At 46.8% G+C, this 23,270-nt stretch overlaps 1 protein-coding gene across 7 annotated transcripts in view; it reads right to left on the reverse strand.

Moving 5' to 3' along the window:
• LOC111868402 (rho guanine nucleotide exchange factor 12) overlaps positions 1 to 23,270 on the reverse strand; it is a 443,237-nt gene that overhangs the window by 126,767 nt on the left and 293,200 nt on the right. For all 7 annotated transcript variants that reach the window (XM_023859003.2, XM_023859000.2, XM_023859001.2 and 4 more), the window contains 2 exons: positions 15,134 to 15,212; positions 6,361 to 6,413 (listed from right to left, as the gene is read on the reverse strand). In XM_023859003.2, coding sequence (XP_023714771.1) covers positions 6,361 to 6,413; positions 15,134 to 15,212 — 132 coding nt within the window. The remainder of the gene's footprint in view (positions 1 to 6,360; positions 6,414 to 15,133; positions 15,213 to 23,270) is intronic.

The raw sequence follows: 23,270 nt of genomic DNA on the forward strand, positions 1-23,270 counted from the left end.
CCAGAGCCGGTATGGAAGGCAGATATCTTGTCCCGGCAGTATTACCCCCAGTTACACACACCAGGTGAGCCCCAGAGCCGGTATGGAAGGCAGATATCTTGTCCCGACAGTATTACCCCCAGTTACACTCACCGGGTGAGCCCCAGAGCCGGTATGGAAGGCAGATATCTTGTCCCGACGGTGTCACCCCCAGTTACACACACCGCGTGAGCCCCAGAGCCGGTATGGAAGGCAGATATCTTGTCCCGGCAGTACTACCCCGTTACACACACCAGGTGAGCCCCAGAGCCAGTATGGAAGGCAGACATCTTGCCCCTGTAGGGAATCGAATTCCAATTCCTGAGTTGTCTAGTAACTGCACACACTGAGCTCGTGACTTGTGGCGCCAGCAAATAGGGACGGCATAAAACCGAATTAGAATCAATGAATGTAATGAGAAGACCCACAGTGAAAAGTTTACGGTTCATTACTGACGGCGTTAAAGCCATTTCCTGGGACAGACAAGAAATGAGACTTTATATGATCAAACGCGTGTTTATGGACAGACTTGGGTGCACGGACAGAGCACAACCGTTAGCCGGCCACAACTGCACTCACGTCTCCCGACGAGAGCGGCATATGTTCCCATGGTGGGGGTGAGGCGGTAGTGGAGGGACAACAAATAAAACACAGTTAAAATTATCCCTGTAACAGGCTGTGGAGGCCCGCAGGGTTGTGAGACGTCGAGGCTCCCACATTTTCTCTTGACAATCAGCTCACAGATGGCGATGAGGTCAGCTTTACGCGCCTGCCGCTCTTTACCCCCTCCCCAAAAAAGATTCCTGTTACTCATTTCTGTTAGAGGCTGAGCCGACCCCAGGACCATAGTGCGGCTGAAGGATTACGTCAATCGAAAAAGAAATCCAATTACCACATCGGGAATCGAACCCGCGACTTTCCGGTTTGTAGCATAGTGCCTCAACAAACTACGCTACGGCGTCACATACATAATCAGTTTACGTGTTAAGAATAAAGACAGGAGACCAACCGGTAAGTTGGAGGTAAGGTAAATCGTTGGGAAGTGGGCTCTTTAGGTTATTCGCGCTGCGTTGGGTCGCAGTGCTGATATTAACATTAACAGCTTTTGCGGGTAAACTGGCAAGAGCTATCTCTGGGCGACATTCTCATATGCGGGAGGTTACACGTAAAGTCGGACGGCGCCACGTTAAGATATTTATTATATTACGAAATAGTTCCTACCTCATAGGGAGGGGTCACGCGGTGGCGTAATTGGTTTAGGCACTATGCTACAAGCTGGAGAGTCGCGGGTCCGATTCCCGATGAGGTCCCTGAATTTTTTCAACTCACTTAATCCTTCCAGCCGCACTATGGCCCTGAGGTCCACTCTGCCTCTGACAGAAATGAGTACCAGGAAACTTCCTGGGGGTAAAGGGACGGCCGGTGGGTAAGGCTGACAACCTCACCGCCATTTGTGAGCCGAGTGTCTAGAAAAAATTTGGAAGCCTTAATGTCTCACAACTCTAGAGGCCTCCACGGTCTGTTACAGGGATAGCTTTACATTTTACCATAAAGGGAACAAATTTCGTCTCCATTATACGGTGCAATTGGTTATGTTGCTTACTCTGAAATGCACATGAACACGTAGTGACGGTAAAATTCTGCGTGTTTCTAATGTTACAGCAGATGGTAAGACACAACTGTGCTCTGTCGGGTGTCTGCCAGCACACACAACTTGAATCAAATGCTTAATCCGTTACCTCTCCGAATAACACCTCCGAGGGTCAACCGCCTGCACTGAAAATGTTGGTCGTGTAGCAGTCGACTGATTTCTTGTAACCTTGGCCTCCATGCCGTTGTTACCAGCTCAGGGACGGAACTGTCGTCACTTACGTCCGACTGAACCATCGGAGCCAAATGGGCGCATTGCGCCCATTAATCTGATCAATCATTCGAACCAAAACAGCCACGCTTACTTCACACTTTATCGATAACAATCACATGATAGGCCCAACACATCTTGCAGTTCGCGTCGCGAGGAATAGAATCCAACCGCATGCGCCACTAACCTCAAACTGACGTCTGCCGGCCGGGGACGTGCGGTTCTGGTAGTGCACTCCGCGCAGGTGCGGCAAGCCTCCCCCCACTCCCGTAATTTGCCGGGACTGTCACCTCACTCGGCCCAAGCATCATCCACTCTGAGGGCGAAGGCGCCATAAAGAAACTGTCAACTGCAATGCAACCGCAACTTCCTAGAAACGTCAACGATTTGAGGCAAGCAACTGATTTCACGATCAGCATGCGAACTCTGGGGAAACTTCTGTTTGATCAGTTGCTCACGTCTTCTCAAGTGGGCGTGTTCGTCCGGCCTACTACTTGATTGTAATTTAATTTCGTGCACTTATCTTCTGCAACGTCAAATAATACTGGATCTGTCATAATTTGGCGGTGGTTGATACGGCGTGAGAAGAGAGAGTGACGACCACATGCAAAACACTGGGATTTTAATTAATTTAATTTAATTCAGGACAATTTAATTAGGATATATCGCTTTCAGACGTGATATGAAATTCTGACATACAGTGCAACAATGCTAGCAGGATAGAAGACACCTGATGATGGTCGTACATAGCCGAAACATGTAATGTGGAGGAAGAGAGACTAGAAAATAAGTTGCATTTGAGACGGAAATATATGTGAAATAAACGATATATTAATGCAATAGGATGCTTAAATGCAATATTTGGATTATAAAATATTTGGTGCATTTCTTCTTCTGTAACAATATAAACTGAGGAGCTTATATTGTTTGGAAATAACGTGGATCCAGACTCCTTCGTCTCGTGAGAAATTCTTTCCTAAGCCCAATCTGTTTTGTCCCGTCTAGCATAGTCTGGGTGGCGTTTGTCATATATGCCAGGCTCTTGCTCAATTAACTGCACAAAAACAAAACAGCTTCGTCAACCTTTCGTGCCATCTCAAGAATCAAACGAATCACTGAAGCGCGTTTAGAACAGCTGAAACCAGGGCAGTACGTTGCAACGCAACTGTGAGAAGACCGGTTTGCTCAGCTGCCTGGGAGTTGACTTCCTTAGTCTGCCACGAGTTGCCTTGCAATTGCGTTGCTCCATTCAGTTCCACGTGTTCAACTCAGGTTGATAACAATTCTCGGAAGTTGCGGTTGCGGTAACCGACCTACTGAGTTAACGTGACACTTCCTGGGTGAAGGCCATCTCGAAACGCAACCCGCGACACGCGAGTCTCTCAAAGGTCTCCAGCGAGGTGGTTAGTTTTGCGGAAACGTTCTAGACATGTATCCGGGGGCAGCTCAGTTCGAATTTGGGCCGAAACAACGCATAATATGACAGAGTGTTTTCGTGGATTTCCCCAACCCCTGTAGGAAATTGTGTGAATTAAGCCATGGTCATTTCCTTCCCAATCCCGTGCAATTCATCAGTCCTCCATTTCATTCTATGCTGTACAGCCCGGATGACGAAAGCGAAAATATCAATGCCTCCCCCACTTTCCAAATCGTTCCACAGTGGCAGATTCCTGTTATGACCAGCTTTCGTCGAAACATGGTTTACGCTTCTTCAATTCATAACCTTGACTCTCTTTGGCAGAAACCCTGATATTCTAACAGTTTCCAAAACTCCATTAATATCTACCTCAGCGTCTTTAACTTTTCCAAAGATGCGAACCTATCTGAGATTTCAACACAATACTGCTCCTTACCTTCTACTTCGTTTCATTTCTTGAGATTCAACCTCTCCATACTGACCATATGCGTTGCTTGTTTACTCACTGCCAGTCTTTCCCTACCTTCTGTCACTGCCAGGTAGTGGTCAGTATCACAATCTGCTGCCCTGATCGCTCGGACATCAAGTATACTTGAGTGCCGTCTCCTATCTAACAAAATATGGTCGATTTCATTGTGAGTCTTTACATCCAGGGAGTTTAAAGTAAGTTTACGAAGGGGGACCCCAAAAAAACCGGAATTTGTTTTTTTACTTCAAGTCTTCAACGTCAGCAAAACGTTTTCCCTTGAAGTCTCTTTTCATCCGAGGAAATAAAAAAAGTCACCCGGGGGAAGATCGGGTGAGTACGGGGGTGAGGCAAGGGTGTCATGCCATTTCTGGTCAAAAATCGCTGCAGACTCCTGTGTGGGCATGCGCGTTGTCATGATGAAAGAACCATTCACCAGTTTAACACAAATCGGGACGTTTTCTCCTTAAACTGTTAAGCAACCTTTACAGAACTTCGAAATAATTCTGGTTGACTGTCTGACCCTGGGGTACAAACTCTTAAAGCACGACGCCCTTGGAATCGAAGAAGAAAATGAGCATCGTTTTCACATTTGACTTCACTTGTCGTGCTTTTCTGGGACGTGGAGAATTGGGACCTTACCACTGGCTGGATTGCTGCTTTGTTTCGGGATCGTAACCGTAGCAACAAATTCATCTCCAGTTATGACCTTGGAAAACAAATCAGGGTCGGTTTCCAAGTGCTCCTTCAAAGCACGGCATGTGGCCAGGCGATTGTCTCTCTGATCAGGGGTGAGCAGATGAGGCACGAATTTCACTGCACGCCGTTTCATGTGCAATTCTACCGTTGAAACTCGCTGACAGGAATTCCATGCGATCCCAGTAAGCTCCACGAGCTGGTAAATCGTCAGCCGACGATCTTCCAGAATGATTTGACGAATTTTTATAACGTTTTCATTGCTTCGGACGATCGAAGAACGTCCACTTCGAGGTTGATCATCAGCTGACACTTCACGGCGTTTGAAACTGGAGAACCATTCGTAAATTTGTGTTTTACTCACGGCGGCTTCAATGTAGGCTGCTTGTAGCATAACTAGCGTTTCGGCTGCTGTTCTCCCCCAAAGCAAACAAAACTTCATAGCAGCATGTTCGTGTGAATCAGTCATTAAAAACAGACGAATTATAAAAGTCACTTGTAAAAAAATTCACCAAACAGTAACGCAAACTTCTCTGACGACGCCAGCCGGCATACTGATTCAGGAAGGTGCTGCAAACAATCACCTAGCGGCGGAAGCCTGTACTACAAGCGCCCCGCATTCTGGAAACAAATTCCAGGTTTTTGGGCACCCCTCGTATTAATGTTAACAATGTATGAAACGTTGTAGTAAGAATTAAATTTCGGATGCGACTACTTTAACTCCATCATCATTACTAACTTCATAAAAATCTCGCTCCTAATTTTTGTTTAGAATGTCTTCTCTACCTACTCTGGCATTGAAATCTCCTAAAAAAAACCTTCTTGTGGCATGGAATTTACTGAATGCAAGCTCTAATTGCTCACAGAAGCTGCCCTTAGCATCCTCTGTTGGGGCATCACATCAGAGGCCTCTCAGTACCTGTACCTAGTTCATGATTCTCATTCCCCTTCTCACAAAGAATGTATAACAGCCTTCTGGTTCGGTGCCACCTCTGTTCCATCTGACCTCATGTTCTCCCAGTAAATCTAACTTAGATTTTGCTATTTCTCTTGCAGCTGTTATGACCAAACCTGCCAACTACAGCCAAGAAAGCCGGGATGGCTCAGTCGGTATGACTTGACTATGGTCTGAATCAAAGAAGACACTGCAGTCTTCTGCACAGTGTCCAACAGCTCTGCGGCGCATCCACCGCGCATTCAATCGGCACAGGAGGCTCTATCCCAGGGGGTAAATCGGCAAAGGCGTTAAGCTGCCATCACCTCCTTCCGCATCCGAGGCCAAAACGCGTGGAGCTGTGTTCATGGCGCGTTGCTTAAACCGAATTTCAGCTTCTTCCTTACATCACAAAAAATCTTACGGGGAGATGTGCGCTACTCAACGATCCCATATGGGCAGATTTCAGCACGAAATCCAGCCACAGTTCTCAAACCACAAAGATTCCAAGAACAAGAAAGTGACCAGAAGAGATGCGAACCAGTTCCTAACAGACTAATTAATGAGACGGTGGACGCATACTGAGGCCACGGAAAGTGGTCCTATGGGTGCTTACTGTTTAACTCCACTGAATAACACCAACGAGAACAAAGCACTTGTTGTCAGCTGACGTACAAACGGTTGTACGATGGAGGGGAAGCTGTTAAGAGAGGGGTGTGCAGGGACATCTTTCCGTTGCTTCAATACGAATATACACTGCGTGTCCAAGACATTTATGAAGGCAGGTCTTAACTTCGATAGGTAACCTCATTAAAAAAAATTGTGTGTTCAATGGGATTTCTGGTATGGCGAAAAAAAAAAGGATCTCATAACTTTGTAATGACGGTGGTTATCATGACGCAACCTCAGAGATATTTCGGACAGGTGCGTATAGAGGGCAATGATGTGTAAACTGGAGAGGTACTTACTTTGTTTTCGACAAATTCGGATCGCTAGTTTTACGTCGCTCCCTCAACTGACGCTGAAAAGAAAGAATAAATGTTAAAAACAGGAAACAGTACAAGGGTGCTTACTGTCGCCCGGGATGTGAGGTCATGTACTCCAGCACAAGTTCACCGACCCTTCGAAGAAATGTACTCTTTGCATCTTCGGTGTTAAGGATCTGAGAAACAAGCGAACGAGGGAGGGAAAATGCTATCTGTTCTGCTTGCTTAACATGGGTGGGCAGTTACGTTCCTCCGAAACGTCGGTGAATTTGTCGGATTACACTGGTATAACATCTCAGAAGACTATGTAAGAATCTGATGCCTAACAAAGATACACGACATAGACTGAGGGTGTTTGAGAACAGGGTGTTGAGGAAAATATTTGGACTGAATAGGGATGAAGTGACAGGAGGTTGGAGAAAACTGCATAATGAGGAGCTTCATAACATGTACTCTTTTCCAAGTATAATTAGAATAATCAAGTCAAGGAGTAAGAGGTGGGCAAGTTATGTAGCACGAATGGGGGAGACGAGGAATGCATACAGGATATTGGTGGGAAAGTCAGAAGGAAAGAGACCACAGGGATGTCCAAGTTGTAGGTGGGTGGACAATATTAGAAAGGATCTTAGAGAGATCTGGCTCAGAATATGGACCAGTGGAGGGCTCTCGTGAACACGGTAATGAACATTCGGGTTCCATAAAATTCTTGAGTAGCTGCATAATTGGCGGCTCCTCCAGAAGGGCTCAGCTCCATGAGTAAGTAACAGAGATACACGGCGCTCAATATAACTAGAAAAGTAAAGGGTGACGTCACAGAAAGTATGTAGCTGTCTGTGGCTGCAAGGCCTCAGCTAAACACATTTGCCGCTGACAAATAATAACAATTAATAACGTGGCAATTTATTTCAAGACAGCATAACAGCGAACCCTGGGCGAAGGACAACCTGAAATGGGGGGCAGAAACAACACAGGATTTTACATTGAACGTCAAGACAAAATGTAATAGTTTTAAATTTGGAAACTTTTAAAATAAGACAAATTCTTGAAACCTCGTGGCGGCTGCATGTATTGTTATCGTGATGAGTAGCACTGATGTGGGTCCCATATGCGGGCGGAAACATGTAGCAACTATCAAATGAAACCAGTGTGAGCAGTTTGATTGGTTTATTTTTATTCTTACTTTTATTGTTGTGTTGACGGCCAAATCCCACAAATTACTAACAATGTTCTCAGTCAGAACGGGGGCAACTAGTCACTGCAAAGTGCTATTCTTGCCAGAGGTCACTAACACCGCTCATAATTCCTGCCACATGGAGAAACTGCAATAGTTGCAGGGACTGGTCGCAGTGCGCAAACGCAGTTCTATTCGCCCTCACCCGCGCCGAGTTTTTGTGAAACTCTCGTTCCACTTGCTTACAATGAGTTGACCTTACAAGGCAATGAAACCGCTGCACGTGGTTGTCTGGGTGGGGGTGGGGCAACGTACGTGGAAAACAGCCGCCCCCCGCAACGCAAGTACCGAGACATGCACAGGCATAAGCAAAGTCGTTACTGAATTATCTAAGCGCGGCGGCGTAGTTGGTTGTGACACTATGCTAAAAGCCGGAAGGTCGCGAGTTCCAGACCAGATGAACTATGGAACTGGGGTCGACTCAGCATCTAACAGAAATAAGTACCAAGAATCTTACTGTGGGTAAAGGGGCGAACGGCGCGTAAGGCTGACAACCTCACCGCCATCTGTGAACCGATTGTTTAGAAAAAATGTGGGAGACTCGACGGCTCACAAACCTATGGGCCTTCACGGCCTGTTACAGGGACAGCTTCGTTTGTTTATATATTCATGAGTATCAGTTGATTGTGGCGTCTTCAATGCAAATATGTTGTCGGTACATACAACAAAACAGAATAAAAAAAAATATTCAATACAGCTGTATTTATTAGTCGTACCTTAAATACTATATACAGTAACAGGATGAAAAAAATTAAGACAGAAGAACATAAAAAACGGTGACGAATGGTTAGAGTAAGGATACATTTAAATTCACCAATGCTTAAATCATCACAAATATGTATGTTTGCATGCATGTGCGTATCCACATATGATGGCTGGAACTTTAACACTGGCAACTATTTATTTCCAACTGATACAACATAGATGCATGTTTCGAAGTTTTACTGTCCTTCAATGTAGTCACCAGCGTTGTGTACAACCCGTTGCCAGCGATGTGGAAGTCGTAGGATACCTTTAGCAGCGCCTGTTGTGTTGATAGTTCGAATGGAGCGGTCTACTGCCTGAAGAATCTCTGGAACAGTTCTGAAGCGAATGCCACGAAGTGGTTCCTTCATCTTAGGAATCAAGTCGAAGTCACAAGGGCTAAGTCCGGGGAGTATGGTGGACGGTATAGCACTTCCCAGCCCAATCGATCGAACAAATCAGTAACAACAGATTGCCATTTCTGCATTTCCGTCAAATCATGCGGAACCCATCGTGATGCAGTTTTTCTCATGCCCAGGCGTTCCTTCAGAATGTGAAGCACAGCCGTATGCGCTAATCCTGTCTCTCGGGCCAGCTCACGAATCGTATGGCGTCGATCACTCTCCAGTAACGCGGAAAGAGCATGCACTTCTTCTTCACTGACAATAGGATGACCTGGCCGACGCATGTCTGCAACATTTTGGCGTCCCTCGTTGAAGGCTTTTACCCAACTTTCCACTGTTCTGTAAGGCAACGCAGATTCCCCGCAAGCCTCTTGAAGACCTTGATGACACTGTCGTGCTGTACGGCCTCTGGCACATTCAATCTTTATCCAACTACGTTGTTCCTGTTTCGAAAACATCGTGACAACACTACATTAGACCGCCAACTAACACGAGGCCATGTTCTTCTCGTCACTGCGCATGTGCGTGATGTGTGAAGGGAGAGTCCATTTGCTCTGAGGTAAAGTAGGTATGTAACTAACGTGTGGTATAAGCGACTTTATTTGGTTCCGTTGCATGGCGTTTCTACAGCAGTGTTGCCACTATTAAAGTTCCAACCCTCATAGAACTGGCTAAAAAATCCGTAAAAACAAACATGTAAATTCCTTTCAAACAAAGCAACAGCCAGACAGGGACTAACTTTAGAGTTCGCGTATTTAAAGCCGGACTGCTGGCTAGAAGTCAGTTTGCATCCGGAAGGTCCTGCGACCGGCCAACTCCTCGGTCCTAGAGCAAATGCTAAGCAGGATCCCAAATTCCATGATGAACCGCTTCCTTCACATATCGCCATTCCAAAGAGAACGTCAAATTTTCACCATAATGTAGTCCTCAAAATATCAGATCAAATTTCACTATAATGCTGCCCTTCCAGCGTCACATAAAAATATAATTCCAATCATATGCATTACCTCTACCAGAAGGACGAGCGGGCACTGCCTGGGTACCTTCAAAACGGGAAATATAGTTTCTTGCTCCCGCCCGACAGGAGTCTCACCCTACCTCACCATTTCCCCCCCCCCTCTCGCCCCCTTCAGTTGTGTGTTCCGTATGGTTCTCACAATAAATAGCGACTGTTCCCCTAAACAACATTAACCGGTTTGTCTTTAAACTTGATAGCCAGCAGATTCCTGTATCAGTAAAGCTGAAGACGCGTGTTCGAATCTCTACCAGGACACCGGCCTTGCTGACGTATTTAGTTGTCTTGCTGTCCCTCCAGGCAAATGACGGGATAGGACCTCGATCAGGTCACGGCCGCTTCCTTCCAAATCCTTTACAATTCACCAATGAGACAGTGGCAACCAGCGCAACCGTGAGGTTGTGCCTCTACGTGTTCTGTTTGCTGTGGTTCAAGTGGACACTGCAGCTGGGCGAAGGGCGGGAAACCGTACGCTCACAGGAGTCGGAAGGCGATCAATGCGAACCGGGATCCTAGTCAGGGGCCTCGGTGAGTCCCACGAACCCAGTCGCGTCGCCACTGCGCTACTGACACAACTGGACAACAGGATTGATTAACTGACTGAGAAATCAGTCGCGTGGAATAAGAGAACATATCATCAACAGAAGCTTCTGGGAAGAACCAATCGCCTATTTGCCGTCGATAGGACACGTACCGCATACAAAACGGAAGAACGGGGGCGGGTACACAGCAACGTGACCACATAATCACCCCGAATAAAAAATAGGTGGGAATACAGCTGTTCGGCGCGGCGTTTTCTATGCTATCCGCGTCATATCAAATACTCAGAATGTAGTGAAAGGGGGCGAACAGAGCTACCTGGAAATTCTTGTTATAATTCCATTATCAATAATATCTGTTCTTCGGCCGGGGCGTGCTTGCTTGTCAGTACCAAAATACATGGCCTAAGGTCAGACTACTCGGGTAACACAAATTGGGGGGGNGAGATGAGAGCGTCAGCCTGACATTCTGTTTGGTATTGCGATGTGTGGAACAGACATATTCACTTCTGTTTCGACTCCCTCGTACAGCATACAAACGGACGTCTCGATAGGCACAAGAAGCTACTGGTACATTCTGCAGTTAGCAAACCAACGCACAACCAGAAAGTATTAAGTTCAAAACGACAGTACAGGCAATGTTACAGCGTACATCACACACGCTCATTGAAGGTAACACATTAACACATCAAAGACTGGACCACTTCTACATAATATAATCAAATAGTTCTGGGAAGAATAGCCTGCTTTCCTCTGACATACACGGACCGCATATAAACTGACGCGTAAAATTCTTTTAACCGAGCCCCTACCAAGCAACGACAAGAGAGACACAAAGACCACTCTGGCTTCCAGGAAGCTCTCAACTGAAGAAGTGGAGGGTGGTAGTGAGACACACTATATTAGGGGGGGGGTGTAAGAAGCTATATCTCCGATTTTTAAGGCTCCCAGGCAGTGCACGCTTGTCCTTCCAGTAGGGGTACATATAATCGGGTTTTTTAAATATATTACATATTTTATGACGCTGGAAGGGGTGCAATATAGTAAAATTTTTTGCTAACGTTGGGAGGACTATATTAGGGTGAAATTTTGATGTTACCAATGAAAGGGCTGCATGTGAGTCATGCAGTGCAACGTGGAATTTGGGTACCAACGCAGCATTTGCTCTAGGACCGAAGAAAACTACGGAAAATCTTGGTCGAGTTGGCCGGTCGCTGGATCTTCCGGATGCAAACTGATTTCTAGCCAGCAGTACGGCATTGAAAGCGCGAACCCTAACATCAGACACTATCTGTGCTGTTGCTTTATTTTAACGTTTACGTGTGTGTTTCTACATGTCTTTTTCAGGAAGCTGTGGTTTGTCTAACACTTATAAAATTCTATCCAGACCTCACAGGAAACACGTTACATCTCCGCTACAAAGCCCAACCGGTTAATGTTGTTTGGGGAAACAGTCGCTGTTTAAAGGAGAGGCATACGGAACACACAGATACACTTCGAAATAATATATAAGAATTCAGTTCGCACCTCACAGGAAACACATTACGTCTCCGCTACAAAGCCCAACCGGTTAACGCTGTTCGGGGAAACAGGCTCTGTTTATTGTGAGAATCATATGGTACGCACAAATATAAGCGTTAGTAGAACCCCGAGTTAAAGCAAGTGGTGCACATAGCGACCAATGGGATTTAAAGGGTTGAAGAATATGTTATCGTCTCTATAGGTACACCAGATGCTAACATTTCTGAATTCCTGTGTACTACAGCTTATCCCTCGTAATATCCGGAACGGTACATAGCCCGCTGTTTTAACCCCCCCCCCTTCACTTGCTCCTCCTCCTTTAATTACATTGTCAACGCCTTCAAATCACGACAATTTTGTGGCCCACCATTTCTACCACACCACATGGCATGGCATGTCAGCCCTCACTGTGTTTCCCTCTTGGCCGCGCCACCGCTCAAGCGGTTAGTCGCTGGCGTCCTACTGCGGCGGCCCGGGTTCGATCCCGGGTCTTGTCAAGAGGGATTTGTGGTGGACTAAGTTGCACTGGGGCGGGTTTTCTCCGAGTACTTCGGTTTCCCCTGCAAATCTTCATTCCACCAAATTCTCCATCATCATAATCACCTGGGACAGGCTAGAATAGGCCAATCAGTGACCGCTGTATCAACTGGACCCAGTTGGACCCGACCCACCAATAAGCGAATTAAAAAAAATTAAATATTTTCCTCTTAATGCGACCAGGTTTCACACCCATACAAAGGGTACCAATATGAATTCCTCAATCCGAACTGGGGTTGCATTCATATTTTGCTGGTATTTCTCCCTGTACATTTAGAGTGAGCTAATATTATTCATCTCGCGAAGAGCTGATCACCCGGCCAGGGAGTCCTACCGTTTGTAAAACGACCAAAAATCTGAGAAATCAACCCTATGCTCCGAAGTGGGAAAATATCATTAATCCGCAAGGAAAATGAATTTTATACCAATTCCCTTAACGGTTTTGTGGGTTCCTGGTACTCATTTCTGTTAGAGGCTAGGTCGAATCCTGGGCCATAGTGTGGCTGGATGGATTAGGTTAATTTAAAAATGCAATGACCTGACCGGGACTCGAACCCGCGCCCTTCCGGCTTGTAGCATAGTGCCCCCTTTAATTAGAACGTACATGTCAAATATAGATATGATTACAATAACGTTCCCCCTAAGCCGGGGATGCGAGTGTCTCCCGAGCTGCAATATGCAGTGTGCACACACCAAAAAAGTAGGAGAGGTCTGAGGCGACTAAGTGATCTGTAACATGATGCTGCAATGGAGATGAGCCATTCTTGAGAAGCTGCCACTTGTGCAGCTACTCAAGATTTCCCAAACATTTTATAGAAGCGGAAGGTTCATCACAATGCTCACAAGAGTTCGCCAGTTCACAGAAACTTGGTTCGTAAAATCTCTTCACCAGTTTGCATTACGCGACAGAATTTTCATTTTCCTAAGAGAAGAAGAACAAATGCTGCCGGTCACGGTAGCCGAACGGTCTAAGCCTTGCATGTCTTCGCTCGCTCGGAAGCCGGGTTCGTGGCTTCGAATCCCAATTAGGACATGGATGTTTAGTGTCTGTGTGTGTGCCTTTGTGTTTGTCTACAGGTAGAGGCCTTGCGACGAGCTGGTCACCCGCCCAAGGAGTCCTACCGAATGCGTAAGATCTAGTAAACCGAAGTGAAACGGAGTTTCATGGAGGTAGGCCAAGGCACAAACTTGGGCTGTAGCGCAAAAGGAAAAAGGAGGGGGGGAGAAATCGTCCCCAAATACTGTATAACGGTAGACAACAGCATTAGCTCAGTCCATCACTTTCTGATTCCAGATTAACTTGTTTCCACACGTTTCCCTACTTCGCACGCAAACATCACGAACTCTAAGCAAAATTCGAACTTAAGCACGGGGAATGCAAAAAAAAACCTATAGCGAAATCGCCAATCAGAGCGACTCTAACCGACTGAGCCGATGTTACTGCAATTTCCGCCTTCAGTAACTCGTTCTCTCGTCTGATGGCGCCAACGATACAGAACCTGAACTGCCCGTCGCCATCGGATCAAATGGGATCGGTCGGCAATACAACCAAACGTTTATTGGTATGGAGTTCGTGAGTTGTGAGCTGCTGACACCGGCCACAGCTTCTGGGCGAAGTGAAACTGCTGCTGGTCCTTGCCAGCACTGCCATTCTTGATACCGGGGATCGCGGGACTCACGACTCTTGGCGTCGCAAAACTACTGACCGAAAATGCTTAACCGGAACCTACGTCATGACGTCATGATTGTGCGGAAACAGCACCTGTTACAGAGAGGCTTCATAACAGTTCTCGGAATACACACACAGGTTATTTCTCTGTAACCGATATGCTGTGTGTTTTCGTGCGGTAGAACCTCAATTATTAACACGCATTCGTATTACGGCTCCCAGAGCGGTTAGATAGCAAAATATGACCAGGGGCCCCGTGGGACTCGGAACCAAGAATCGCTGCTGGCGAAGCCCACCAACAATTTAGCAGAGATCAATACGAGCATTATAGTAAGGCACACTTCTTGTGGCCTATCAAGGTCATTCCATAAGATGCCAGTATTGATGTACAAGGCTAACCTCGCTGTCAGCCGAACCCAACAAATGTAACTACACGAAAACAGAAGTATGCAGGAACGTTTTTCTTTTAGCAAGTTGAGAGCCAGGATAGCTCAGTCGATAGTAGTGACCGGCTACGGGCTCGACCGGGACGTCGGCGTTGAGTCCGGATAGGGTTAAGAATTTTCTTCACGTCGTCCAAACCGGGTCTGAGGCTCACTCAGCTTTCTACACAATGTCACTCGGGGGCGCTTTCACCGGGAGTGGGGCTTGAAGCTGACCACTCACCTCCAACTAGTGCCGAGGTCAAGGAAACATGGATTCATATATCCACTCCCCCATACGCCTTCATGTGGTAGTGCTTAATTAGTTAAACATAAAAACAACTTTGCCAATTGCTCTACAGTTCATTTGCTGGACTCTGGCCGCTACCTGACAGACAGACATTTATGCCTTCAGTGGTATCTGAACACACTACTCCAGCGTTCGAGCAAGGGAAGACGGCTCATGGCTTAGACCGCGCGGCAACTGTGATCGGCCATTTTTTATTTATCTTCAGCAATAAGCGAAAATGTGATGACCTTGACCGGCCAAAGGAGATACCCCCCCACACTTTAACTAAGATCAATTTTCCATTTGGTTTCCCTGGAAACGCCGAACCTACAAACACTGCCTCGCTTAGACTTACGAGTACACTAAAGTTTCAAGTTCCCTTACCTTTTGATGCACTCGCTCCTTGTAGCTTTCCGAGCGATTGATCGAAGCAGCTGAAGGCTTCTTGCTTACAGGATGGGTGCTGAAACGAGAAGAATAGCATATCTGAAAATTTTGTCCAATTCGTTTAATGCTTGCTACCATTCAGTCCAGAAACTTTTCTCTCCTCGTCTGTCTAAAAACATAAAAAAAGAATTGAATACATAAAACTATACTTCTGCCTTGAAGCAAATGCAAGATTGCACCGTCAGCGTCTAGCTGATGATGGTAATATACTGGGACAGAATACACTCGTAAATATCCAACAGAAACTCTCAGAAACTTTGTCAGATGCCAGTAAGGAGACTGGTCCAGCAGGAAATTCAGGTTATACCGAGTGTACTGTCACGTGTTGACTACAGACGCGAGGGTTAGGTTGCTAACAGGATTCATTTTATACTTACAGAACCCAAGTGCGACTAACTACGTCAGTCTCACTGAGTACATACACACTCCAAAGATCACTGTCACTACACCATACAGAGTCTTCAAAATCTGTTGCTTGGTAGCGGCCTCCAACGGCAAACGCTCCTCTTCATCTGGGTTCCCGAACTGTCTCCGGCTTCTGACATCTCAAAACAACAACTCTCAAAGCCAGATTTACTTCACAACTGGCGGTTTACCGCCAATCAGTTAGCCCTGGCGAGAAGCCCCTTGAGACTCACGACCAGCATTCTTTCTTTCAACTGAAAACTTGCTTTCATAGTCCTTATGTAACATCCCGGATGACGAGGACAGGTCTGTCGTTTACAATTGCTGCTGGCTCTCGCCAGCGCAGTCATTCTCAGGTCAGAGTCCCGCGGGACTCATTACATATTTTTATTGCTAGTGGGGTGGGACTAAGTCCCTTGTACTGCGCCCACTTCTGACCTATTGTACCAGCCCCAGATGATACGTGAGGGTGACTGTGGAGCGATTGGTGGAATGAAGATTGGAAGGGGAAACCGAAGTACTCGGAGAAAACCTGCCCCAGCGCCACTTTCTCCACCACAAATCCCACTTGACCAGACCCGGGATCGAACCCGGGCCGCCGCGGTGGGATGCCCGCGACTAACCGCTTGAGCTATGGCGCGGTCTTACACATTTTACTGTCTCAAATTTGAGACTCCACAACCTGGAGGGCCAGGTCCCCGTATTTATTTCCCACGGGAACAGGGTGGCCCGGTTATACCCCCAGGCAGTGGGTTCCCTTCTCGTCGTCTCCTGAGACTCGCAGAGCTACGGTGGAAGTATTCGAACCTGCCTCCACACTGGGTTCTACCAGTCCCCGTTACATTGCCTCGGCACGAAGCACACAGAGAACGACCATTACATTACTGCGTGTTCTCTCGTTGCGGGGAGACGTGTCCACAGAGCTGTTCCCTAACAACGGCTGTTGTACTGTCGCCTGTTTACACAGCTGTTAGTTGGCAATATTCTGCATACCACAGCACGTTACCAAAATGCAGTCCAAACTTCAAACAATTTGCCACGACGATGACAAATCAAAAATACATTTGCGGAAACGCTGAAAGCTAGGACGTAAACACAGAAGTTGAGGACGCTACAGCGTTGGTAACCGTTACCAGGCGACAACAGGTGAAGATACAGCAGACTGAGGAGAGTTCGTACTTGATGTAGTGAACTGCAGTGTGTGTGAATTATCGTTAGAGCTATAGTCACCTGTCGTTACGAGTTGTGTGAGTGCGCAATCCAAACCCCGTCTACAGTCGCACTCCGTCACGTGACAATGCTGATGTTACAGCTGTATTCCTGCACTCATATTCAGCAATCGATGGATGGGATTGGTACGCTTTACGCTCCGGCCGTTTCACCACCGGGGAAAGAGTACGCGGAACCCGTTGGAAGGAGGATGGGTGGGCCCCAGAGCCGGTCTGGTCTGGACGTTGCGGAGACTCATTCTCCGATGCCTCAGTCCAGCTAGCAGCCTAGTGCCAATGTCACGTGTCTCTTGTGAAAACGGTACGAACCTTTGCATTTATGAAAAATGGGGGAAAATCTTGACCCCCGAGTGACTATCAGCTTATTCAAAATTATGCTACAGGTATCAAGTTCCGTCGTTGAATCTGATGTCATTAGCCACACTCCGACTCGGAAATGTGCGTAGAAGGCCGATTTTTCGTGCGCACGACAGGAACAGTCGCACACAGGGGGCGTCCATGTGTCAGTTCGCGGTGCCACAGAGGCTACAACAGCCGCAAATACGTAACCAGCCGGGAAACCAACGAGTGCTGTTACTCGCGTGATTCGCAACATTCCGTGGAAACAGGCTACCAATAGTCCCCATCCTGTGCAACATTATTCCAGTTTACTATTACTCTCCGATACACGTCTGGAGTTCACATGAAACTAGTTAGGCTTATTAAAACATGACAAAATGAAACCTAAGGCAAAGTCAGTATAGGTAAACATTTGTCTGATACGTTTTCACTAAAAATGGTGTAACACAAGGAGATGCTTTAACTGACGCTAGTAAGGAGGTTGGTCTACAAGTAAACGTAGAGAGAACTAAGTATATCTTGCTGTCTTGTCACCAAAGATAGGAAACAGATGCTTCGAAAAATTGGCACAATTCAGATTTTTGGGAACGACAGTAACGAATCAAAATTTGATTCACGAGTAAATTAAGAGGAGATTGGACTCGGGTAATGTTTGCTACCATTCAGTCCAGAACCTTACAAAACTATAATTTTGCCTGTGGTTCTGTATGGGCGTGAAACTTGATCTCTGATATTAAGGAAGGAACATAGACTGAGGGTGTTTCAGGAGAATATTAGGACCGAAGAGAAATATAGTGACAGGAGGCACAATGAGGAGCTTCATAACTTGTTCTAAACTCCAAGTATAATTAGAATGATCAAGTCAAGGAGGATGAGGTGGGCAGGGCATGTAGCACTAACTGAGAAGAGGAATGCATACTGCATATTGGTGGGGAAGCCAGAAGGAAAAAGACAACTAGGAAGACCAAGACATAGGTAGGTGAATATTAAAATGGGTCTGAGGATGCGGTGGTATGGTTTGGATTAATCTGGCTCATGATATACACCAGTGGAAGGCTGTTGTGAACACGGGAATGGACCTTCAGGTTCCATAAACCGTTCGGAAGTTCTTGAGTAGCTGCGAGGCTGGAGCCTTCTCAAGAAGCGACTCTTTCCTATTCATTTCTCTCCTCTCACCCGTGCTACAAGTCTTTCGCATTTCATCCTCCTCGACTCGATCACAGTACGCGTAGTAACCAGCGAACAGTACAGCTCATCGTTCGGCAACTTGCTCCAGACTCCTGAACATCCTCCCAAGAACAGCAAGGCTTATCACGCAATTCCCAAGCGGGGAAACCCAGCGCCAGGAGCAGGAAAATCAACTTCCTCTGACATTCGGTTACCTCACCTCGTCGCCAGCCATCCGCGATACACAAACCACACGCTGCTTGGGGTGAAAGCACTGAAACGCGCATTAAGCTAGCTGACGACTGCGCCATAGCTCAAGCGGTTAGTAGCTGGCTTCCCACCGCGGCGGCCCGGGTTCGATCCTGGGTCTGGTCAAGTGGGATTTGTGGTGAACAAAGTGGCGCCGGGGCAAGTTTCCTCCTAGTACTTCGGTTTCCCTTGCCAATTTTCATTCCACCATTTGCTCCTCAACCACCCTCACCTACCATCTGGGGCTGGTACAATAGGCCAGAAATGGCCGCGGTACAAGGGACTTAGTCCCACCCCACTAGCAATAAAATAAAAAAACTAGCTGACTGTACAGTACAGTCTCTGGTACGGGCACTCTGGCTAACCGTCTTGGAACAGCAATGACCGACAGGTGCATTTCCATACTCCTTCCACTGCACATATCGGTATACTACTGCCAGCTTTCCGCGATTCTTGTGTGGCGCTATTTAATGACGCTGTCTCTACCTAGTGTGGTCGGACAGGTGAACTGAAAAGGATTTGGAAGGAAACGTTAGTGGCATAATCGAGGTACTGTCCCTTGACGTTGGACTGAGGAAAACAAAAAAAGTCTGGATATCCAAAATGCCCTGGAAAATATTTGAACCGTCCACCATTCGAACCAGATTCCTCGCGTCAGTACTACCACTGCATCGCGACCCTTCTGATTTTCTTCTAAATTATATTTAAATGTTCGGTCCGTACCTCACAGGAAACACATTACGACTCCGCTACAGAGCCCAACCTGTCAATGCTGTTTGAGGAAACAGTCGCTGTTTATTGTGAGAATCATACAGAACACACAGACACACTTCTAAACAAATATATAAGAATTCAGTTCGTACCTCACAGGAAACATGTTACGTCACCGCTACATAGCCCAACCGGTTAATTCTGTTTATTGTGAGAACCATATGGAACACACAAATACACTTCCAAATAGTAGATAAGAATTCAGCCCGTACCTCACAGGAAACACATTACGTCTCCGCTACAAAGCCCAACCGGTTAATTCTGTCTGGGGAAACGGTCGCGGTTTATTGTGAGAACCATACGGAACACATAAATACACTTCCAAATAGTATACAAGAATTCAGCCCGTACCTCACAGGAAACACATCACGTCTCCGCTACAAAGTCCAACCGGTTAATGCTGTTTGAGGGAAACAATCTTTTTTTTTTGTGAGAATCATATGAAACACATAAATACAGTATGGGCAAAGTGTAGTTAAACGTTCAATCGTGTACAGTCCGTGTTTTTGACCTGGCCGCTATCAGCAGAATGCGCAGTGGATCTGGTCGGGCTCAATGAGATGGACTGGAGGGTGTCATCAGGGGATTTGGTCGGGTTCACTGAGATGGACTGAAGGTTGTCATCAGGGGATTTGGTCGGGTTCACTGAGATGGACTGAAGGGTGTCATCTGGGTGTTAGTCACAACGTGTCAACCTGCCTCCGACAACGCGATTGCCCGCTACTTCCCGACTTCCGCCCCCCCCCCCCCCNCCAGTGGCAAGTCACAAAAACACGGACCCGAGAAGAAACAGCCACTCCGTGTGACCAAGGGCACTCACTTTTTATTAGGGCCAAGACTAGCAGGCAGGCTTCTCTTACGTTGGAACATGTCGACGCTGTTTCTTCCGTCACGAAATCTACAGCCAGAAGACGTTCCAAGACGCTCTTGCAACATAGCCACGAACAGCACTAACAAGGAGATGCACTTTCATTACCGGTCGCATACACTGACTCTGTAAAGACACATGTAAAACCATCCCTGTAGCAGGCCGTGAAGGCCCACTGGGTTGTGAGACGTCGAGGCTTGCACATTTTCTAGATAGTCGGTTCACAGATGGCGGTGAGATGACAGCCTTATGCGCCGGCCGTTCTTTACCCCCTCCCCCCCACCAAGATTCCTGGTGCTCACTTCTGTTAATGACTGAGTCGACTCAAGGGACCACAGTGCGGCTGGAAGGATTAGGTTAATGAAAAAATCCAATGACCTCATCGGGACTTGAACCCGTTACCTTCCGGCTTGTAGCATAGTGCCTCAACCAAATACGCTACCGCGTGGCATGGTCAATTTGCTACTGGGTAACCACAAACGTATAAAGGCAGATGACGACGGATATCTCAATACTACCAGACTACACGGTGCCATAAGCAACTTCGTCTCTAAAGATGAAATCCATACGTTCCTCTGAAACTGCTGACTACCTATCTACCAAACTACACGGTTTGCCGAATAAACACAAAATTTCTCAACTGAATATGGAGACAATATGTTTCTTGGAATCGTTAGTAATATATACGTACTATACGGTGCCATAGCCAACTTCATTCCTGAAGAAGGAAACTTGCCGACTACCTACCAGACTACGGAGTTAGCAGTTATGAAGAAGACGACAACACTGATTCCCCCTCGCTTCACATTACTTCTGGATAAAGCAAAGATCTTACTGAAGGTTAGAGCTAGCAGATCATTACGGGCACTTCAGGAATTTGATTTTAAACGCACGCTGGACGCTAACCTACACTACCAACACTGTATTTGAAGTTCTCAAGGTGGCGAACATGAAGATTACGGTGTTCTGGGTGTTCACCCCGTACATATTTGTACAAAGGCCTCAAACAATACAGAGTAGTGTCCCAAAACACCGCGATCTTGAGTTGTTATGCGCGACAGGAAATTACAACTACACTGGTTCCTGATTAAAGTATTTCCTGCCTTGTTCTGAAGGCGGATACTGATGTTTCGGAGGAACGCACAGCCTCCATCTTCAAGGCTGAAGTGTGTTTGTCCAAATATGACTCCCTACATCGGCACACTACTCGGAAGGCGATCGTATCTTGGCCCCCGGACCTCAGGTCTGAAAAACCTCGGAACTCATTTCCCTCCTGACTTCTGTTGTGACAGATACAGGTATCCTTCCAAAACACACAGTGACGTCTAAACAGCCACGGTTCTGGTAAACTGTAACGGAAAACTTCAGTGTACCTTGCACCCTCAAAACTGCGCGCCAGTGACGAATAAGCACTTCATGTAACTGCCGTCATCAGCAACGCACTGCACATAGGCCCCACCGCATCCTGAGGCCGTGAGCAACTTGAGGAGCGGAAGTGAACATTGATACGGAGCGAGGAAAACAGTTCCCCCTTATTACGACAGATTACTAAGCTGCATTCAACCAGAGAGAACAAAGCATGAAAATGCATATCAACACATTAACCTTTTCTATGCTGAACTTTTCATTAGCATGACATTTTGCTTCTTGTGATCTTTCGCAACAAGCTTATTTTTTAAGGCGAGGAGTTGAAAGCCCCACGCCCATCCCTTGTGAGCTGTCATTGACTGCTAATTCAATATATTCGCAGCTTCTCTCAATCCTCATCCTAAGGACGCGCCTTGCCGTGGTGATAAGGGGAACCACCACTGGGAAGACAAGGCGTAGGTGGTTGGACAATATTAATATGGACCTGAGAGACAGAATGGGATGGTATGGACTGGACTGATCTGGCTCAGGATGGGGACCAGGAGACGGCTCTTGTGAACATGGTAATGAACATTCAGGTTCCATAAAATGCTGGGAAGTTCTTGCGCAGCTGCACAACTGGCGGCTTCTCAAGAAGGAATCAGCTCCATGCGCGAGTGACATTTTGCTTTTCTTCTGTTCCTACACTAACTTACATACAGTAGAGGCATACATGTACATCGCTTTAACAGCCGCGGCTACCGTACATTTTGGTAAGAGACATAAGTTCGATTCCTATCGCAGTGTTCGCGCGGTGTAAGGCGCGTAATGCCTCCCATTGCTCGGACACTGGGATTGTTGGTTGAAATGTTACACGTGACACACGAACGGAGCATGCGCGTCTTGGCTGTATAGCTGCAGCGGGGCCTTGGGATGGGAGAATCCCCACGTCGGAGGAGTCCCCGTAACTGGAAATGAAAATACGGAACCCTGAAACGGGGAGTACCAGTTATCCATTGGCCTGCCATACCATAAAAGAAAATTTTGCCTACCGAGTCCAGAACAGGAAACAGAAGCCTGCGCCTGCTCCAGAGGAGCACTCGACGCTTTGCTTAAACTTCTTTACGACCTACCTTCACGGTGGCTGTGCCATAGTTCAAGGCTTCCCGGGTTCGATTTCAGGATAGGTCATATGGGATTTGTGGTGAATAAACTGGCACTGGGGCAGGTTTCCTCCGAATACTTCTGCTTCCCCTGCCAATTCTCATTCCACCGACCGCTCCACACATCATCCATCATCCGGGGCTGGTACAATACGCCAATCAGTGGCCGACGTACCAAGTAGACTCAGTCTCACCCCACCCAAAGAACATAAAAAATACATACAGTACACCCTCGACACAAAACGTATATTTAGGGGATAGCTTCAATACCTGCGTCATTCTGTAGGTCAACATTTACCTAGCTCTGGAATCCCTGTGATTATGAATACAGCATTATATATCGTCGATGGATTTCACCCTGGGCCACATCCAATTCGGCCCTGTATACTGTGAGCGACTAGCAGCGTCGTTAAATAAGCATTACCCAATGAGACTGAAATTTACGTCAGATTTACAACGCAAATCATTTCGCGTTCCAGTTGCCTCCGACACTACGGCCTCCACTGTGACAACATACATACATACACACACACACA

The sequence above is a fragment of the Cryptotermes secundus genome, unplaced genomic scaffold (genome assembly GCF_002891405.2).
Source record: "Cryptotermes secundus unplaced genomic scaffold, Csec_1.0 scaffold58, whole genome shotgun sequence".
Lineage (NCBI taxonomy): Eukaryota > Metazoa > Arthropoda > Insecta > Blattodea > Kalotermitidae > Cryptotermes > Cryptotermes secundus.